At 40.7% G+C, this 20,285-nt stretch overlaps 1 protein-coding gene across 3 annotated transcripts in view; it reads left to right on the plus strand.

The window, feature by feature from the left end:
* The first annotated feature begins 220 nt into the window (after nt 1–220).
* unc5ca (unc-5 netrin receptor Ca) overlaps nt 221–20,285 on the plus strand; it is a 188,665-nt gene continuing 168,600 nt past the window's right edge. For 2 of the 3 annotated variants that reach the window (XM_063489537.1, XM_063489538.1), the window contains exon 1: nt 223–823. In XM_063489537.1, coding sequence (XP_063345607.1) covers nt 706–823 — 118 coding nt within the window. In that variant the 5' untranslated portion in view covers nt 223–705. Of the gene's footprint in view, nt 824–20,285 lie in introns of all 3 variants that reach the window. The other variant, XM_063489539.1, reaches the window with a different exon arrangement.

Here is a 20,285-nt window from a genome sequence, read left to right on the forward strand (position 1 = left end):
TAAACTAAGCTCTCGAGAAACCCTATCCTTGCTTTGCTCCACACTGAGAGATTTTGGAGGCGCACAAGCTCGTACACGCGCAATCAATAGATGGTCAATAAAAAAAAATCCAAGAAAGTAAAGAAAAAAAGTTAAACTACTCCCTCTCTCCTAAATTTTAGCCTCTAGGAGGAAATACAAGGTTCTTTAAAGTCTGTTCATCGTCTTTAGAGTGAAAGTACGCACCTGCCACGAGCACAACGCTGTTCAGACGTGTCATTAAAAGTGAAACGCTTGAGGTGAGATTTTATCTTCATTTCGTATTTTCGTGTGTACGTTCACGAAGGACAGTGAAAGGGAAGCAAAGTAGAGAAGAGAGGGAGAAACAGAGTCTCGCATGGTAGCCAGAGGGCGGTGGCATTTCTCTCTGCGTAAACAGAGACGGTGGAGAAGGAGAGAACGCACGGAGAGAGCTTAGTGGCAAGGCAGCAGTGCCGCTGACACGAGTGAAGGGAGCCCGTGGCTGTTTCCACCTCTGCTATCACAGCTCGCCCCGCGCCTTTTGAGACGGACTTAGACATCGGGACTAGAAGTTACACACCAGCCGCTTTGGTCTTGGACACGTTTGATCAACCAGCAGATCCTGTTGTGGAGGACGTGTTGGGGGGAGTTCTCGTTTCACCCACCGTGGACGGAGGAGTTTATGTGTATTACGCGTTGCCTGTAATGGGTAAAAGTGGACAGAGAAGTGGAATAGTACTCGGAAGCCCCAGCCTGGTGAGAATGAGCGCCACGCCGAGGATCCTGATTGTCCTGGTGCTAATACACGCAGGAGTCGCTCAAGGTAAGGCGTGAGAGCGCGTCTTCTGTCAAGCGCTTTAATTACACCTTGCACGTTTGAAAGTGATGGGCCTTCTCCTTCACTGCCGAGGTGCGTTTAAGTGGTGTGGGCGGCATGTCAATTAGTAGACCCAGAGAAGTATCCCCTCAACAAGGAGATATACTTTTTTGGGGGGGCATATTTCCATTTAAATTGACTTGGACCAGAAGACTAGCTTAGAATATGGTCAGCATCTTAATGTGTAAACTGTGTATGCGCATTTTCTTGGCCGTTTGAAGTGTGCTGAAAAGCAGCTAAACTCACAGCCCACTTTTTTTCTTCCCAGGGAAATACGACTAATAGGCTAATTAATCTGGGAAGACCGAAAACGATAGCCTGCTGTTTAGAAAAATGAATTAAAAATGAGACTTAATACTCAGAGAAACGTGCACTTGACCCACTATTGAGAACCAGATAAATAGGAATATAATTGCAAAACTCGGGAGGAGCATCGTGGGACCTCGCGGGCAGAACAGAGTATTGCGGGGATTTTCTGCCAGTTCTGTTTCAGTTCTGAGCGGACAAATGAACTATGCGCAGATGCAGTTACATTAATGTGAAAACACCGTGAAGGGCAGGCAGGGCTGGAGAATCTCTGATTGGGCGACTAGTGCATTAATTGCGCAGTACTTCGTTAAAATTAACGAAGGTCCATTGCTCCGATTGAAAGACCGATCAGAAGTCACGAACACTGCGACGCCAGAAGGTTAAAGGCAATTACACTCTTACGGATCTCATAACGCAATCGGAAGGAGGCAGACGGAATGGTCTGAAAGTGAGGACTGTAATGCCAGCAGATCGTCAGCCCAGCAGGATTAAGCAGAATCCAAAGATAGCGCAAACACATGATGTAAAGATGTTTCGGTGCTGAGTATTAGAGCCATTACTTACTATACGCCCTAGTGAAGCATAACAGGGATATTAAAGTGATATTTCTGAAGAGTGACAAGCAGCCACCCACTATGGCCGGTGTTTGTGGGGAATGTCGCGGGTCATAGACTCCAAGCAGCCCAACTTTTAACCGGATGTTCTCCTGGATAGGATTTTTTTTTTTTTAATTTTTCATGAGCCATGTGGGATTCGTGAAAATGCTGAAACCAGACGCATCTTTCCAGCTTTCACATTCTTATTGACCTTCTCAGGGATAACTTGTGCCCTGTTAATGTTCCTCCAAAAGAATGAATGCCCAGCCCCGGTGCTGTTTTACGACACAGCTTTATTCACCACCACCGTTTTAAAAGCTGACCTTCTTAAAGCCACTCTTGCTTGATGTTTGTCTTCTATTTAGCTATGACCCTATAGTTTCTTATAAAGACTTGACGCGAAGCTTCACCCTCTGCCATAAAACTAATAATTCCACTTGAAAACTCTTAAAAGATCCCCTAGAGTAACTGTCATATGCTACACAAGGATGTAGTGCATAAATTAGTATTGACATTACAGATTAGCCTCAGGTTTTTGTGCCGAATCTGGGTAGTAATTGGACATGATGTTGCTGCCACCTTTCTCTCATTGCCCTGGGGAACAGCATTTCAGTAACTGCCGCTAACATTCATTATAACCGTTCTCCATTGGTTTACTGTTAAATCGATACATTGCAATTTAGGGGACACGATTTGAGCAGTGTTTCACCAACCTTTGATAAATTGCACATCGGTGCCAATACGCGGCTCAATTTAACTTTCATAGTAAAATCTGATAATTGGAAGCTTAAACTGTTGATGCGTTTTAAGGGAGAAGAAACGTGTATATTTTCACAGTCCTGAAAAGTGTCGCTTTTCTCGCATTCTGCCCTCATTTAAAAAAAAAAAAAAGCTTTAGAATTCTCTGCTTCTCCTCTTCCGCATCCATTTGGCTTAGCTGTTATGTGTGTGTTTTTTCTTTCACTGTTCACAACCAACTTGGCTCGTGTCTCTGAAGTCGCTTTCTTGTGTGAGAGGAGTCACTTCATTAGCTGTTCTATTGAATGGGGTAAAACACACAAACACAACCTAACTGAAGGGGGGGGGCTCCTTCAAATCCCAAACATCGTTCCGGTGTACATGGAACAGGAAAATACATCCAGTTGTTCTAACCAGATTATTCTGTCGTTCATTGCTACTCATGCATCATTGAATGTCTTAGGGCCAGCTGTTGGCCTCTAGTTTTTACTCCACAGTGGAATATGTGGTTTTTGGCAAGTTTAATAGCAGTTTGTTTTTGAGGTCATGACTAACGATGTTCAGGATGATGGTGTTTGTGGGAATGATGCTGGCGCTGCTTTTGATTCAAATCTGATTGTAATGAATCACAAAGGATTCTCAAATAGAGGGAAGTTGTTTTTTTTTTCTTTTCTTTTTTTAAATCCATTTTGAGTACACTTATTTCACACAAAGGGTTCAAGCCAAGTCATTTTACTTCACATTTAGTTCCCCCTTAAGCTTTTAATTATGAACCTTTCATTTATTCATTCATTTTTTAGCTCTCAGTCATTTAATCTGGCCTGCAGACGTGTCTCTCCTAGCTTTGCAGCACTGTAGAAAGTGTATTGGGCTGTGGAGATGTCTCTCATACACAAAGGCGCTTGTGCACACACTGACATGTGCACATACAGTACAATCAGAGGAGAGTGTTAGTTGAAATCCTCTCATGCCAGCTTGAGTGCAAGTAGTTGTGCCTTTTAAAGCCATTAGCTAAGCCCCCTTACATTTGATCTGGAATGAATGGATGTCAAGATTGCTGCACAAAGTCTCAGAAGTCCACTTTTTAAAAAAAATCATGATGACTTAGGTGCTGTGTAGCTAGGTTCTACAATTTAACTTTTCATGCTGGCGTAAAACATTTCTGCTTTATGTGACTTTGCCATCTCAGTCATGTCATATTGCAGAGTTTGGTTGCTAGGTGCTGGTTGTAGATGTTCACATTTGTGTGGCAGCTTGTTGTGCTACAGCTTACACGTTTCTTTAAACTGAACATTCAGATCTATTTCAGGATGCTTTCTCACTTTGTTTAAAGCTGTGCTCTATAGCTACAGAGAACTGTTGGTGTGTAGTTGCATATGTATGTGAATGCATTGGTACAGAACTGTAAAGTTGGGCTTACACGATTCTTGTGAGCTGTGTGCATTCATAAACTTGGCAGGTTGGGGACGGTCTCAGAGAACTCCTGTGGAGTGTGTGTGTTTGCGCGTTTGTGTGAACTTGGCACTGTCATAGAGTTCCGAGCTCATGTGGCGTTTCATTGCATGTGTGTGTGCACATTCGGCATTATAATATTGCCAGGGCTCCCATGCTGTCTCCCATTATGCTATGTCCCTGTCCTATGGTGTAGTGCCGCCATCCAGGGTTCAGTGCTTGTAGGGGGACAGCTGGGAATTATTGGAACTAAATAGGCCACTTTGATTGGCTATGCTGCTCAAGCCAGCGCTGTGCAATTGGTTGAGCAGATTCTGTGTGGTAAATGTGATGGCGTTTCTGCATCAGAGGGTGATAGAGAGAGAGAGATGGAGGGAGATAAAGTGAGAAAGCGAAAGGATGAATGGATGAGGAAGGGAGATCTCTCTGGGTGGTTTGTACTAGCTTTGATCACTCCACTAGGACTGGACAAGCTCACTGACTGTCACACTTACTGCCATATGCAGACACACACACACACAGAAAGATATTTTTTTTCACTCAGACAGTGCTGCATTCTGTTTGCTTTCTGTGTGTGTTGTGTGTGTGTGAGCATACTCTATGTGCATGGCTTGTGTGCGCGGACAGGCGTTCATGGGAGTGTGTGAAAGGAAGTCTTTGACTGTGTCTGGGGTTGTTTTGTATTGAAGACCCTCCTGCTGCTAGCAGTAGCCTAGTGATGGCAGATTTCCCTTGCTCTCTCTGCCTTTTTCTTAAAAAAAAAAAAAAAAATCTTATCCTTGCTTACTCATCCGTGTGTTTCATAGACTCTCTCTTTAAGTGTGACCAGTGATGAGACTTTTTTTTTTTTACCACCCACCTTTTCTCTATCTCTATCCTTTCAGTCAGTGTCTTCTGTTAGTTGCTGAATGGGTTTTACTGACCTTTTTTTTTCCTGCTTGCCTGTGGCCTTGGCTGCTCATCTATTCACTGAGTACATTTTATGTTGGACTGTGAAAATGCCGTCCACCTTCAGTACATCAACACATAGCAATTACAGCTCAACCTATTTCAAGAATCAAGAGCCCGAACTCGAGTTGTTTGTGTAGCAGCAGAGAACTTTGCAGGCGTGTTTTTCTTTGAGGAAAGAAGACAAGAAATCCGTCTTTCTGAAGAAGTGCGGTTTTCAAAAGGCTGTGTCGACAAACTGCGTCACGCCAGACACCACTTGCACCATTTAGTATCTTACTCTCCGCAGGGGAAAACCCAGGATGGAACATAAGAATGCATCCCTGTGTGTGCGCTTGTGTTCTGCTGTGTGCATTTGTGTCTGTGTGAGCGTGCATGTTTACTAGAGAGAGAGAGAGAGAGAGAGAGCCTGAGCTAGAGAAAAGACGAAAAAGAGAAAGCAAAATATTCTGAAACCGATTCCCAGCGTCTCCCGCTGTTAGGCCTAATTCCTTCTAGAGTTTCATGTAAAGATCTGGAATTATGAATTTTTCATGGTCTGAGAAACCTAAGGCCTCATTTGGTGCTCTCATTTCCAGGCTTTTTGTTTTTGTTAGCTGCGTCTGTGCCCGTGTGCGTGTCTCTGTGTGTAGGGTGGTTGTACTGAGAAAATGCCGTTTGTTCTCAATCAATGGCCTACTATATAGTTCCTGTTGGTCCCATGGAACCCTGCACTCAGGAAAATGATAACCCTGTTTGACTGTTTTTTTTATCTTTAAAATTTGTTAATTATGCTCCACCAGCAAGGGAAAAAATGCATTCAGAAACGGTATGAAAATTAGCTGCAAATGGGCAGATCGGGTTGAGTTGTAAAAAAACAACAAAAAAGTGAATGACCTTTTGTAAAGAAACATCCTACAGAATTTGTTTTCTAAGGCTAAAAAAAGGTCATTTGTGATTAAGTTGCTGCTTATGAAACTCTGCATTTCTGATCCCAGTAGTAAACAGTTGGACTTGGTGAATCCCTGCCACTCAGTGCCGGGCCACAGATTTTTGTGCTGTTGTCCATGTCTCGGCTCTTCCCTCTTGTCATATGTCCCCATTTCTCCTATTCTCTGTCCTGTTTTTCTTCTTTCCCATCTGCTACCTCTGACATGCTGTTTGCCTTGTAAATCTTTGTCATTTTTTATTATTTTGTTCTCCTGCTGCTGCCGTCTCTCACCACTCAGCGTCTTTCTCTACTTAGATTTACGCTGTTTAATTAGAGTGTAGCCAAAACAGTGGACATATTGTTGTGCTTCCGAACGGGGCCCACAAGCAGCAGGACATTTTGTATTTTTTGTGTGTGTGTGTGGTCACAGAAACTCATCTATCTGCCAGAGAGGGAGAGAGAGTTTGCCTACACATTGAGAGACACACACACACACACACACACACAAACGCCTGCTCCTACGGGTCCAGTACAGATAAATGGAATTGAAAGGAAGGAAAGAGACAGGTAGAGAAATGGAGCTCCACACTATGCCAGCTGCTCTTCATTGAAATCTCACCCTGAATCTCTTTGTTTTAAGGCCTTGCCTGTGTCTGCAGCCAGCAGCCGAGGCTTTTCATGGTCTATATATTCTTTTTATTTGATACTGTAAAACCTCCAGTAAATAGCGCGGGTTGGTTTATTTGCTTCAGAAACAACAAGCAGCAAGCTTCACTTATTGGAGACAAGCGATTATGGGAGACACCTTTGTTTCATCTTCCTGTGGGGGGGCTGGACCCAACAACTTCTGCCTCTTCAGTTTAATCCCTCACCCCCTCCCGTGTCTGTCTTTGACACTTTGTTTGGATTCATGCCAAAGCTACAGTCTGCTCCGTCTCCAGATTTTATTTTATTTTTTTGCTTGCTTGGTGCACATATTAAAGACAGGCTGCAAATTTAAAATGTGTGTATCTTATTTATTTTTTAACAATATCACAAATGTTTGCAGTGCTTAAACTTTTGTGTGGCTGCATTACACAAGTGTCACTCCTTCAAACAGGCGAATATGAGGCGAGACACTTCCACATATGTGTTGCTCTCTTTTGGAAGAACAGTTTCTTGAGGGCAGACACACGACCAGCAGATGGGTGTTGGGTGTTTTGGCCGAGTGGCGTGTTTGTGTGTTGGAGCAAGAGTGTCTTATTTGTATTGCCATGAATATGTAATTAAGCTGCCATTGAGAAAAGACGACGTGCCGCGACAGGGGGTCCACGAGGCTGGGTCCCAGGTCCTTTTTGTCTCCGCTGAAAGCTTGTTATGAGCTTTGTCCTATACTGAGAGCGTGAGAGTGAGGGAGCAGAGAAGAAAGGAGAAACATAGGGAAACACAGGGAAATGGAGACACGATGAAAGAGAGTGTGTTGGATTAGAGAAGGGAAGTGAAGGAACAGCATAAGAAGGTGTTCTCTTTATTTCTTTTTTTTTTTTTTTCTTCTTTTTTGAGAATTTGACATTCATGCTCCTTTTTGACGGGAAACAAAGCTGCACTGTAAAGTCCATTCAACTCTTGGTCGAGAGCGGAGAACGAGAGGGGGGGAGGAGAACAGGGAGGAGGAGGGAGCGAGTGAGCAGGCTGAGTAGTGTTTGGAAGCTGCCTGAAGGATTAGTCTCTCTCGTCTTCGTATCTTTCGCCACTACATTCTCTCTTCTCCCCTTTTGTTGCTCTCTCTCCTTCTTTCTTGCTCTCCTTCTCCCTGTCTTCTGAAAGTTTTCCTCTCTCCCTTGCTCCCTCAGTCCACCCCCTCCACAACAGTAACTCTTTTCTTTTCCCCACTCTCCCTCTTTCTTTGCCAAAACTGCCTGGTAATCTAGTGGTCCATCTAAAGGAATATCCAAAAAACCTGAAACCATAATTACTATAATCGCCACTGCAAATTTTTACCTCCTAGGCTTACGTTTGCATTTTGCACATGTCCGTGTACACAAACAAACGCACATAGAAGCCTTTCTTGAAAGCGTACATTGTAATTCGGTAGGATGCAGTGAAAAAACAGAAAAAAGGAGGATTTAGTGTGTGTTGTAAAAACCCCCCAAAACCACCACTTTTGGTCGGCTATTGCTCGCTATAGACATGATGTAATTCACTGTGTTATTCCCGTTGTAGGCTTATGAAAAACAAATACATAACACACATGCTCAGATAATATTGAGCACAATTGAGAGCAGCTTATTCTGTTAGCATTTATTGCAGTAGGTAGAAACTTGTACACGCACAAATATACTCTGTACACTAGACACCCATATGGTTCTGCAAGGCCATTGACTCATTTTGGCTCCACACCAATGTAATAACAGACGTGGTATATTTTACTCTGCGGGTGACAAGATTACGTGTAAGCAGTTTACTTTGATTCATTTGAACACAGCATTCTAAGTGGCTAATGAATATGGGCAGTACTTCGCTGACGAGGCACGTTTTCTGTGTCCAGCGAGTGTGTTTGTGTGCGCGTGCAGATGAAATATCACATTGTTATATTCCAGAATTATCCACGCACACAGCATTTTTTTTCCCACCAACACCTCCCCCAGAGGAACACAGGTAGGAAGGTACTTGTAGGTGGAGAGTGGAGACAAAGGAGAGAGAATAATGACGTTACACTGTGGAAAAAAAAGAAAGTCTTGCTTTGTGAAATCTTTTGTTCATCAGGGAAAAAGGTGAACATAGAAGAGTGAGACGGGCTAGGGATCGAGGGGGGAAAAAGGCGATAGAAGGGATCACCTTTCTGATAGTTCTCTGAGAGAAACGTAATTTGATTAAACAAAACACTAAAAGTTGAAGGTGACTCTATGAAGTTTGCGTTACTTGGCATGTTTTGAGGTTATGACTGGAGCGGCAGCTGCCACTTGGGGCTGTAGCCAATGTGGAAATAAAGTCTAGTGCCAAAATATACTGAAACATTCAAGTCTGACAACAAATATCCTAGAACAGCGCGTTGCACTTTAGCTGTTTTAAAGTAACACAAAGAAAGGCCTTATGTCTCATATGAATAGTTTGGAAAGCCTAACTCACAGCTGAGGCCGTTAAAGATGAACAAAAATAGCCTCATTTGTTCTACAGTGTCTTAGGTCATTTGTATTTAATCAAATATGGAGTCAGTTGACTTGTTTGTTTGTTTGTTTATAGGTAAATTTGTGTAGTTATGAAAATTATTTAATAAAGGATAAAAGCTTTGATGTCTTTCACGTGACTGTTGATTGACAGCTGTCAGTTGCATCTCCTCATGGCTCCTAAACTAACCACATCTTGGACTTGGAGCTTCTGAATTGGAGACATGTATTCGTGCAGTGTTTAAAGAGTTAATGTTTTCACTTGATTATACAAGACTACCAGTTACCATGTAGTTAAAGTACCCTATTCATCAGTCTATTTGTAGATTGTCACTGATTAATGTTTCTAGTGAGCTAATGTTTGATTTGGTCTGAGGAAGATGGGAGTCTGAAAAGCAACAACCCTTGCTTGTTCCTGGCTCCAAACAGAAAAGGCAGCACTGATCTGTATCAAAATTAGCTGCAGTTTAGATCAGTGAGTGATTCATTAGCTTTATGTGCAGGCTAAAGATATCAGAAATTAAGATGTAACCTACTCAGGTAGTCTAAAGAACATCTAGAGCGAGAAAACTAGAGCAAGATCAAGCAACTTCTCAGATAATGAGGAAAAATGTAACTGAAAGTTATGCTAAAGTAAGGCAACACTTCAAAGGACATAAGTGGGTGGTTTACAGTGCTGGTCTAAAATATTCCATCTGTGTGTGCCTTTTATTCCTCAATGTTAAAACTGAACAGCTAACGGTCAAACAAAATTCTGTCACCCTGCAACAGTAAATATAGTTTTTTGTTAACCAGTCTGCAATGGAACCAGCAAAGGACACACAGGTACAGGTGTGCTAGTCAAAAAGTGGCTTTTATTTTACTTGAAAAATAGATAAAAAAGATATCAAAAGTTAAAAACCCAACAAAAAAAGCTACTTTAAGAAATAGGTGAAGCCTGTGAAGGAAGGCATTCAAATACAACACTACTCAAAAATACTTCTGACAAATCACGACTCTAGCTTAGCAAACTCACCTTTCAGAATGAAGGATAAGATTTTAAATTTGTTGACTTTATCAAAGTTATTTCTCTTTATTTTTTCACTTTTACTTATCGCACCAATAGCCTTTATGCTTAAAAAGCTTAAAAAAAAGATTCAAGGCTTAACCGTTTGCTGCCAGCCATTGAGTCAGCAGCTGGCGGAGATAATCAGATATTACTTTTTAGGAAAGGCTCTTTCCAAAGAGGCTTAAAATTAAGTGGGGTGCTGATGAGGTCAATGGGTGACGGCTTTAGTTGTTTTGAATGACTGAGAGATTAAAGATGGTCTCTCGTACAGTGTCTCAGCAACCTCAGTTGGTTTTTATTGTGGGTGCTTCACATTGTGACTCAGCAGTGCAGCTATAAAAGTAAAGACCTACTGACTTGCTTTTTGCTGTTGTTTATAGCACATTTCAGCAATGCTTTGTTTTCATTGATTTCTTCCCACACAGGCTTTGAGTGTATGTGTTCATGCATGTGTGTATGTGTCATAACTTGATGCTTGTCTGCTTTTTTTTTTAAACTCTCAGGCTTGCTGGGGTCCATTATAAGATTTAGTGATTTTTATTAACAACACAACAATCCTCTCCTTGGGTTGACCTTAAAATGTCTCATTCTCTCAATTTTATACCCACGCCCTGTGCTTAATATCGTATGCACTTTATTTGGTGGCATTTCATAATTTTATCCTCCAGTATTTCTGTAGTTATATGATACAATTTCTGAAAAATACCCATAAGACACACATTGTGCTGTCACTTACTGTCTTGAAATTTCAGTTCTAAGATGAGGAGACAAATGTGGCAACTCAAAGTGATGATATAACACAATTCTGGTCCTAACTAAATATTAATATTTAACTCATTTTGACAGGCTTTTTGGAGATACTGCACTGTATATTTCTGAAACTGGACAACATTTAAAAAGTCAGTGTTTTATTGTTTTAGTCAAAGATTCAATGTTTTGTTTTTTAATTGTCATTTTAGATGCTTAAAAATAATCAAAACATACGTTTTAATTAAAGGTGGGGAACATCTGGTCATGAAACAGTGCAGTGTCGCATCATTATCTGTGATCTGCGTCAAGTAGGATGAACACTGGGGCTCTCTGCCGTCATCTGACAGCTGATGTAATCTAGATGTAATTGTACACGGTCGCAGCCACCTACGCATGCTTTAGTTGAGAAAAGCTAAAATAGTTCTGCATGGAAAAAAGTCAAAAACAAATTGAACATCAGTCAATTATTTCAGTATTAAATAACACTGAAGTTTACTATAGAAAGTTGCCTTTCTATAGTAAATAACTCAGTCTGAACTCTAGTTCTTCAGAACTACTTTTAACCACAAATCTATAAAAAAAAAAAAAATCTAATAAAAAAGTTTGTGGATTTAATAAATGACTACTGATTAATCATAAAAGGATCCAACAGCCACGATAAAGGTTTCTATTAAAATTAAAAGTATTGTTTTGAGCTGCACATCTTTTCAGTAGGCTCTTGATTTTATAATTGCTATCTTTTTTCCTTTTTCACCACTTACCAGCTCCAGTTCTTTGCTTTTATATTTGGACATTTTAGGTGAAGGAGCTGTTTATTTTTCATGCGTGGCAGATTGTTACTGTGGCTTTAGAGTCTTCATGAAGTTTGGGGGGGCCCACACAGTCTTTGTTTCATTCTGAGTTTGCAACAAAGGCACAGATTAGCTCTCTTTTCACAGTGATAGTAGAATGGACTCTTTGGAGAACTGGCTCATATGAGCAGAAGCCACGATTTTATGAAGACTATTAAAAGGCCACAATGCGAGACAGGTGTTTCAAATCAAAGACTGCGATCCAACAAATTTGATTTGAGATAGTCCCATCCAGTCACCTCAGGCATATTTCTGCTTTTTCTTTTTTCTTTGCTCTTTTTATTTTTCGGTTGCCATCATCATCTCCTCCCCGAGGCACAGCTGGTGTAGTTGTGCAGTAACGGTTTTTCCGAACACAAACTGGCTCAGTGTCCAATGACATGTGGCTAAATCAGAGCGCCAATAATAGGAGAAAGACACAGACACAGTACACTAAGGGACAAGTGTCTCTACCCTGTTCAACACTAGCATGCAAGGGGGTGTGAATGCAGGGCAGCCAACACACACACACTCACAGGCTCTGAACGGTTAATTTGGCAGTTAAAGTAGGAGCGTGGATAGAAACTGTGTCTCCATATGCAGTAGCAGTTGTGCTTCTGGCAGTTTTTTTACTTCCCGTCACTGTCTTGGACCATATCTGATATTTTGGCAGTTGGAGTTTGAGGAAGGCGGGAAAAGCCACCTGTACAGTTGTAACAATTCATTATATCCCCATTATCCTCACAAAATGCTCATCTCTCAGCCTAATCATCTTTGTACCAAATTTGTTGTAACTCAATGAGTTGGCTGGGGATGTATTTGGAAAACGATTTAATGTTTTGCATTTTTGTTGTCAGAATATGACTATGCATTTTAAAAGCGCTCTTTTCTGAGTTATTGCATTAATTGCACAGTAAAAACCAAAACACGGGAGCACACATTTTCATCTAACCCGATTATATGACGCCACAATTATATTTGTTTCTATGTGCATCTTTTTTTTTTCACGTTTTGCTGTTTTATTGCCATCAGCTCCGCAGAAGTGCACCACATCATGCCTGAACATATACCTCAAATCAAAGGCTTGCAGCTCCACACAGTTACTCCATCATCGCCTGCTGTTGAAATATACTGTGCATTATGGTATGTTCTGTAATCTATATATGTTGCATTTGTGCCAAAAGTGTGCATATGGGTTACTTTATCTGAGCGCATGAATGAATGTGAGGCTTATGTCATAGTGTCACAGCAGGGTTATTTCACCACATGAAAAGAACCTCCTTTTTCCTCAGCACTCTCGTGTGTCCGTGCGTGTTCTTCTTTTACGTTGTCTTGCATCTGTCACTTCCTCACCCTCTCTCATCTTTCTCCTCTTTGGTCTGAGCCTTTTCCCTCCTCTCCTTTCTTTCTTCCTTCCTTCCTTCCTTCTTTTCTTCCTTCCTTCCTAGGGGAAGAGGAGATTTAAACTTTGAACAAAAGGCAGAAGAAGGAAAACTTTGTGGAAACATTTGAAGTGTTTTTCCCCCTTCTCTGTTCTGAGAAATGTCATCCACACCCAAGGAACAGTTTCAAAAGAAGCAGAAAGTAGCTGACTAAAGCCAGACAATGCCCACGGCTCCCTCTGCTCATCCAAATCCTTGTATTGTAACTGTAGTTATTTGTGTTGCTTCCTCCTCTGGGTCCCTCCAGGGTTTTGGTTTATCTCCGCTCAGTGCTGAGGTCTTGTCAGAAAATGAGGGCAGGGCTGCCGTTTTGGCCTCAGGTCAACTTGCAACTCGCAAAAGTTTAATTTTAGTTTGGAAATGAACTGAAACTTGCAGCTAATGACAAACTTGCCAGTTCTGAGTTGACATTTTCTTTTTCTGACTTTGTGCTGCTACCTGCAGTATTTTACAGAACTGGCTCACTAGGTTGAACAGGAAGCAGTACATGATACAGCTCAACAGGCAGAAAGTTGTTCACCTGCACTTCACAGAACACAGAACCCACAGTAAGCAGTTATGTATGTGATCCTTTCATGAAGGTGATTATGAATAAAATGATGCTCATTTAAATTAAATTTTCTTTAAGGAAGCACACTCTAGTGACTGAGGACACAGACCTTTGACGTTTTAGATTTTTTTTTGCTGTGATATTTGCCATTCAATTCTCAGCTGAAAGACATTTCTGTTCCAGGATTAAAGGGAATGAGATGTACCCGCCTTCCCAAAAATAGTTTCTTCCTCACGATGCTCTGCTACCGTTTAGCCCTTTTAAGGTTTTAGTTCTAACGCTTTTTGTGTTCAAGAGGGGGTGTGTGTCTGATGAATTATTTAATGAGCACAGAGTTAAGATCACAAAATGCTGCTGAGTTTCAGACAGGCTGGTGCCGTCAGGGTTATGCAGACTATGTAGTGACCTGAGCATCAGAGAACTAGAGTTAGAATAACCTGATGCCATAAATTAGGCCTTATTAGAGCGTGTGATATAAAATGATGTTAAGTTTCCCATGCTGTATGCTGTCATGCAGATATTTCCCACTTAATTAAGATAGAGCAATAGCATCAGAAGCATTAACGAGCCAACATTTATTGTTTTGAAAAAACTCCCAACTTTAACAGTGTCTGGCTGAGGTCAGCACTCTAAACCTTAGACTCTTTAATCTGTGGAAATAAACAGGTTATATTCAGCCTTTGTAGACCAAATGCTGTAACCATTTTGCCTATAGATAATCAATCAAGGCAGATTTACCATCTCCCCTTTGTCGAATCTTTAGAATACGTTAACGCACACATGCACAAGCACACATCCCCACATCTGCGAAGACTGCTTAAGTGGACGTTTAATCATCAAAGACCTTTTCCTGTCGCTGATCCATTGAGTGGATCAAACACACACGCACACATCGTTCCTTGGTGTTATAAAACACACACTCTGTTGCGTGGTAGGGTATTGATTCTCAGTGTTGTTCTTGTGCTGTTGGTTAAACAAGACAGTAATAATTGAGCAACACTGTTTAGTCTGCTTATTGAACTGTGACTCGCTGACATTGATTGTTGTTTTCTACTTTAGGAATGCATTTGTGTCTCTGAGTGTTTGCATATGTGATTGTGACTTTGTGACAAGTGTAGCTGTGGATGTTAAGGTGTGTATTTGTAGTTGGCCTAGACAAAGGGAAGGAGGAACTGTTTCTTTCTGAAGACTTAATGTTTAAGTTTCCTTCGCTAATTTGTCTTTTCTCAGTAGATCAAAGGAAAGAGGAGGCTCGGTAAGGAGTTCAAAACTTTGGAGCAGGACGGCACAGTGAATCATTTTGGCGTCACGCAATTAACTGAACATGATTGACTGATATTGGAAATACATGCTCTGCCAATAGAATACAAAGCAAATCATCACCTGTGTGTGCTAATCACGTAATCTAGATGAGTATTAATATGTTGAAAGATAAATATGCAACAGATAACAGACCATTACAGCAAAAATAAAACGCCGGGCACAGCAGAGGGCGAAGAAAGCGGATCATCATCATCCGCTGGTTGGAAATACTGTGGGAATACTTCATATTTAGTAATAACTAGGTATTATCTAAGAGCAAATGGGACTGAATCATATGCAAAGAGTTTATGTGGAATTGTCTCCACCGCAAAGAAACACAAATAACTTATTCAACAGCCTGAAAATGCACCACAAACTGCAGTATAATGAGTGCACGAAGGCCAAGAAATACAATGCAGTTGCTCACGTGAGTTGTCCGACAGCACGTCAGTGTATCCATCCAGTTGGCCAAGAGGCAGTGAAATCACCAGTCACATTCCAGTTGGCCAAAGAATAATGAAGTAATGAATGCTTCAGGACAAAAACTGGACAAAAAATATTTTATCCTCTCACTGTTTTTCTTCCCCAAAGTGTGTATGTAAAATGTCGCAGGGGAAGTAGAGGAGTATCTCCCTCTACTTAATATTTTGCCTCTAGGAGCACTTAGATTAGGTGAATAAGCATATTCCTGTTTTAATTAACAGCAATGTAGCACAATGCAAAGTGTTCTGTTGATTTTAATTTTGTGTTAATTGTTGGTACTTTTTTTTTGAATGTGAAAGAATGTTAATTGAATGTTAGTCCAATAAAATATTTTTGTCACTAATATCGACAATAATTCTCTCATTAGTTTGATCAGTACTGAGATCAGAATCATGCGAGAATGCAGTGGGTAAAACAATTAGTAAAATGTAAATAGTTACTGAAGGCACCGACTGGATTTAGGACTAAAACGACTGACAATGAGGGTAAGAGAAAAGCAACAAAACTCTTGTTCTCTTCCTTCCAAAATCCAGAGACACACGTTAGGTTAACTGGTGTTTCCAAACTGGCCAAAGGTGTGTGCTTGTCTGTGTTAGCCTGCGATAGCTTGCCAACCTGTCCAGCATGTACCCCGCCTCTCAACCTATGACACCTGGGACCAACTGCAACTCTGAATTGAATAAGTGAAAGCAGGTGGATGGCTGGATCGCTGTTTTCACTGCTGTTGTATCGTGTTGTGGCTTACGGCAGAACAACATGTAGTGCTGATGAAAAGTACCTGAATGAAGCTTAAATCTTGTCATGTTATTAATTTTAAGTGCTATCCTTTAGGCTTCAAAAGAATTAATTGAGGTCTGTGCATTTCTGTTTATCACGAGCGGTTTTGATATTACACAAGGTAATGCTCTCAAATTTCAATGCCTAAAGGCCCACAATCATCCATGAATAATTCATGACAGTTCAATATTGAAATTGGTCATTTGTTTCCATGCCAAAGCTCTTTTGAAAGGCGAATTACAGAATTCTTTGCCACTCAATAATGAATCATCAAGATGTTTTGATTTGACACTGAGAGCATCTAGTATTTGGTGTGTTTATTATAATGAACTGAGGCTCCGAAGCACCTCAGACATTTCAGCTCTTTCCACATCTCGGGCTCAGTAGCTGAATTGGTCTCTCTGAGACTCACAAAGGGAGATGCTTGGTCTGCATTTTCTGGTCTATCATTAAAGCTCTTCCTGGTTTTCTGAAAACACACATACACAGTCACATACATGCACATACACATTCAAGAGACTAATCCAACAATGTATGCTGCGTGTTTGCACACACTTTATCTGTTGAAGATTACGTACATATGTCTTAAATCACTGATAAGTCAATTGTTATCTTTTAAAATGAAATCCAAAATGCAAAGGATTGAAAATAAGTTGCTGTATGAAAGCTACGACTTATAAGTCCCACATGAGCATCGCACTAGTACATAATCTGGGAACGCCTTAATGTTTCAGATTTTAAATTTTAAAATCAGATGCAGCTCACAGCAGCCAAAGTTAACTTTGTGGCTTGAAGCTGTAACTGGTTAATTTTGAACTGTTTGGGATGCTGCTCCAGTCTCTCGCTTGCTCATTCTCCGTCTCGTTCTCACTTTCTTTATTTCCACCATTTCAGCATTTTTTTCCCCTTCTCTTGCCGTAAAGGCCAGAGGCAGTGTCCCAAGGGGGAGCAGAGTATGTTTGTGCATGTGTGTGAGACAGCGTTCAAGAGATAGTGAATATGCAGAAGTGTCTGAGAGAGAAAGATAGTGAGACGTAGAGATGAGAAAGGGATTGTGGACCCTCTTGTCTGTGCGTGTGTGCTTGTGCGTGTACTGCCATTCCTCAGGCTCGCTAATTGGGACATCGGCCCTGTCTGTGCTTTGCACCAGCCATTTTGATATAAGTCCCACATGAGCATCGCTGTAAATCTTGATAATGGTATTAAGCTTGTCGAGCTGTTCTGGGACTGTGGCCTGCAGTGCGTGCGTGCGTGCATGCATGCATACACACACTCAAACCCACATACACTAGCAGAGGGTGGTGTGGGAACTGCTTATTTATGTAGGGAAGACCCACATGTGCATATATGCTGTAGCTGAAGCTCTGCCCGTTACTGTAGCAAAGACAGACCTCTGTGGCGCTTAAAACTGCTTATTACCCCTCCCATAAATGTATTTCAGAGATCTTTGGGGAGACAAAAGCTCTATGCACAATCAAAGTGACAGTGCTTTATGCTATAGTGCTGGTTAGACACGTTACTTTGTGAAATGTGTCACAGCTGTAGCTATCATCTTGTCAGGATACACAGAGGGCAGCGTAGAGAAATTACTGCATGGCGTGGTTTATGTTATTGTAAATATACAGTGGGAACACTGAAATGTCAGCTGGTTTCTGACATATTAAGGCTATCTAGAGATATCTTTAAGCTGCTGCCTTCCTCCTTGTTTGTAATTTTTTGGGAGACAGTTGGTCTGTAATATCTTAAAAACACTTCTGTTCCGAGTAGTGTCCGAATAGTGTCCATAAGTCCTAAAAAACATGAGATGTTACCATGAAATACAGTGAAATTATTCCAGTTATTTCAGGCATTTGGTGATTTTATGATATCAGCTCATTACATATAGTTAAACTATCTAAATTAAGCTTGCACTAGTAAGCAAATTGGCTGGTGCAGTACTTTGAAGTTAATGCTAATGTTTCTATCTTGGTCACTTTAAGGCAATGAAAATATGACAAAATCCGTGATTTGATTTGAAACAAGCCAAACAGTAATAGGTGATTTCAGCAATATTGTGCTCCACCACAGCAGCATAATTTGCTTTGATATTGTGAGCTACGCATCATTAGCCTGTGCAAACCACATAAACAAACCTTATTTTGCTGTGCATTTCAAAAAGCATGTTGACTGTATTGCTAAAACTGTACCAGCAGTCCATCCACTTGTCTCCCTGCAAATGCAAATGCTCTACCAGCCAAGTGCTGTAAAAGCTAATGAGAGTAATGAGGTCTAGTGTACTCGGTGATAGGCTCGACATAAAGGGTTAGGCGCACTGTGATATATGGATGCCTGCAGCTGTTCCTGGTGGTTCGGGCTCAGTTTATGTTTTCATCTCACAAAGCAGCTGGAAAATATTATGATGCTGAGGATGAGACAGAGGCATAAGCGACACAGAGTACAAGAAAATGCATAAAAAGACAGAGTGTTCGATTAAGAGACTTTTAAAGGAGTCAATATTTTGCATCACTTTCAGGGATAATCTCTAAAGTCATTGTAAAAAGCCCTTTTATTTGTAGTTTCAAAAGTAATGAATTCTCTCCTTGGGATTTTTAAAGGATCATGGCAATAACAATGCCTTTTTAGTGTTGTGAACATTTTTGATAAAATATGGGAGGTTTTCCTACAATTATACCCACCGACAAATCCACACAAGAGCACGGTGCTCTTGCAGTTCTATATAATCCCTCTCTTTAGAAAACTGTCAGAGAGTTTAGAGTTTGTTAGGGGAAACAAGGGGGAATTTAATCGGCATGACACCAGCAGGGGAATCTAATAAGGGAGACACCAGTGGGACTTGTTTAATGATTTTCTCCTTTCGCCTTTTTCAATTAGAGTACCTTGCTGTGATCTCTGCTGAGTCTGTCATTTTTTTGTAGCTCTTTCCATTTCAGACCATTTTTAAGTCTTTTTACCTGTCTGGCTCCCTGCACGGCTGCTCACTCCCTGGTTTTTCCCGGGTTTGTCATTCTCTTGGTGCAGAGAACCTATAATAAGAGATTACAATCGGTGTACAACTATAGTCCCATTGTATAAAGAGAATGTTGAATTACTTTAATACATTACTGAGTTTGTAAACTCCCACAATGAGGTTAACGTCAGCACAGTGAACTGCTGACTAGGTTGAAATGTACCTTTGCTTGTATTCACACCAAAAATAATAGGAGGTGCACTGACATAGGTGTTCACATGAATTCCTTAGATAAAATACAACTCAGCAAGGCCAGTGGTGATCATTACCCATGACACTGAAGGTTTGCTTTTTTGATTCCATGAGACATGGTGGACCGGATCAGTTTTATCCGATTGTTAGCAGGTACCTTACAGGTTGGTAAGGTACTGACTTTTTTGATATTGATATTGATTTGATATACCTTTATTAGTCCCACAAGGGGAAATTTCATTGTGGCTGATTCTGATTAAATCCTATGCAATTACGAAACAAAGCATTCTCAGTAACGGTTTATTAATTGTTATTATGTTATATAACTAAAATCTTACTTAATTCTCATCATTTAATTGCTATACAGATTCTAAATGAAGGAAAGATTACCCTAGGAGAGAAAACCCCAAACTCCTGTGTCTCTTTTTGAGAAATGTTTGATATATTTTTCTCCTCTCATTATCTTCATCATGAAGGACGAATGTGCATTTGTTTGAATTTTTTCAATTAGTCAAAGGAGTATTTCTGGAAAAAGTTGAAGAGGGTTAAACTTTTATTGCAAGAGAACCCTGAATGTCTGAAAAGACTAATTAGAGGCTAAACAAGGATTTTGTTTTTAAATTATTTTTTCCCCCCAGTGACCAAGGTCTTGGGAGTGGGATGGACTACAAAGGAAGAAGAAAGTGAGCGGAGACCTGCTATGGTTACCAGCTGTAACCATAGCTGTAATAGTGCCTCTCCTTTTGCCTTTGTAGATTCATAGCTTTATCAGTCATCATAAGACAATGCTAGTTCTATCTGTTAAGTACAATTACACATTTATTGTGCCACTGACCTGAATGTTCATTAGTAAACTACATTGTTGCATTAACAATTGGCAGTTTTTTTTAAGAACTGTAATACAGAGTCTGAGCAACAATGTTTCTTT

This window comes from Pelmatolapia mariae, linkage group LG12, assembly GCF_036321145.2.
Source record: "Pelmatolapia mariae isolate MD_Pm_ZW linkage group LG12, Pm_UMD_F_2, whole genome shotgun sequence".
Classification (NCBI taxonomy): domain Eukaryota; kingdom Metazoa; phylum Chordata; class Actinopteri; order Cichliformes; family Cichlidae; genus Pelmatolapia; species Pelmatolapia mariae.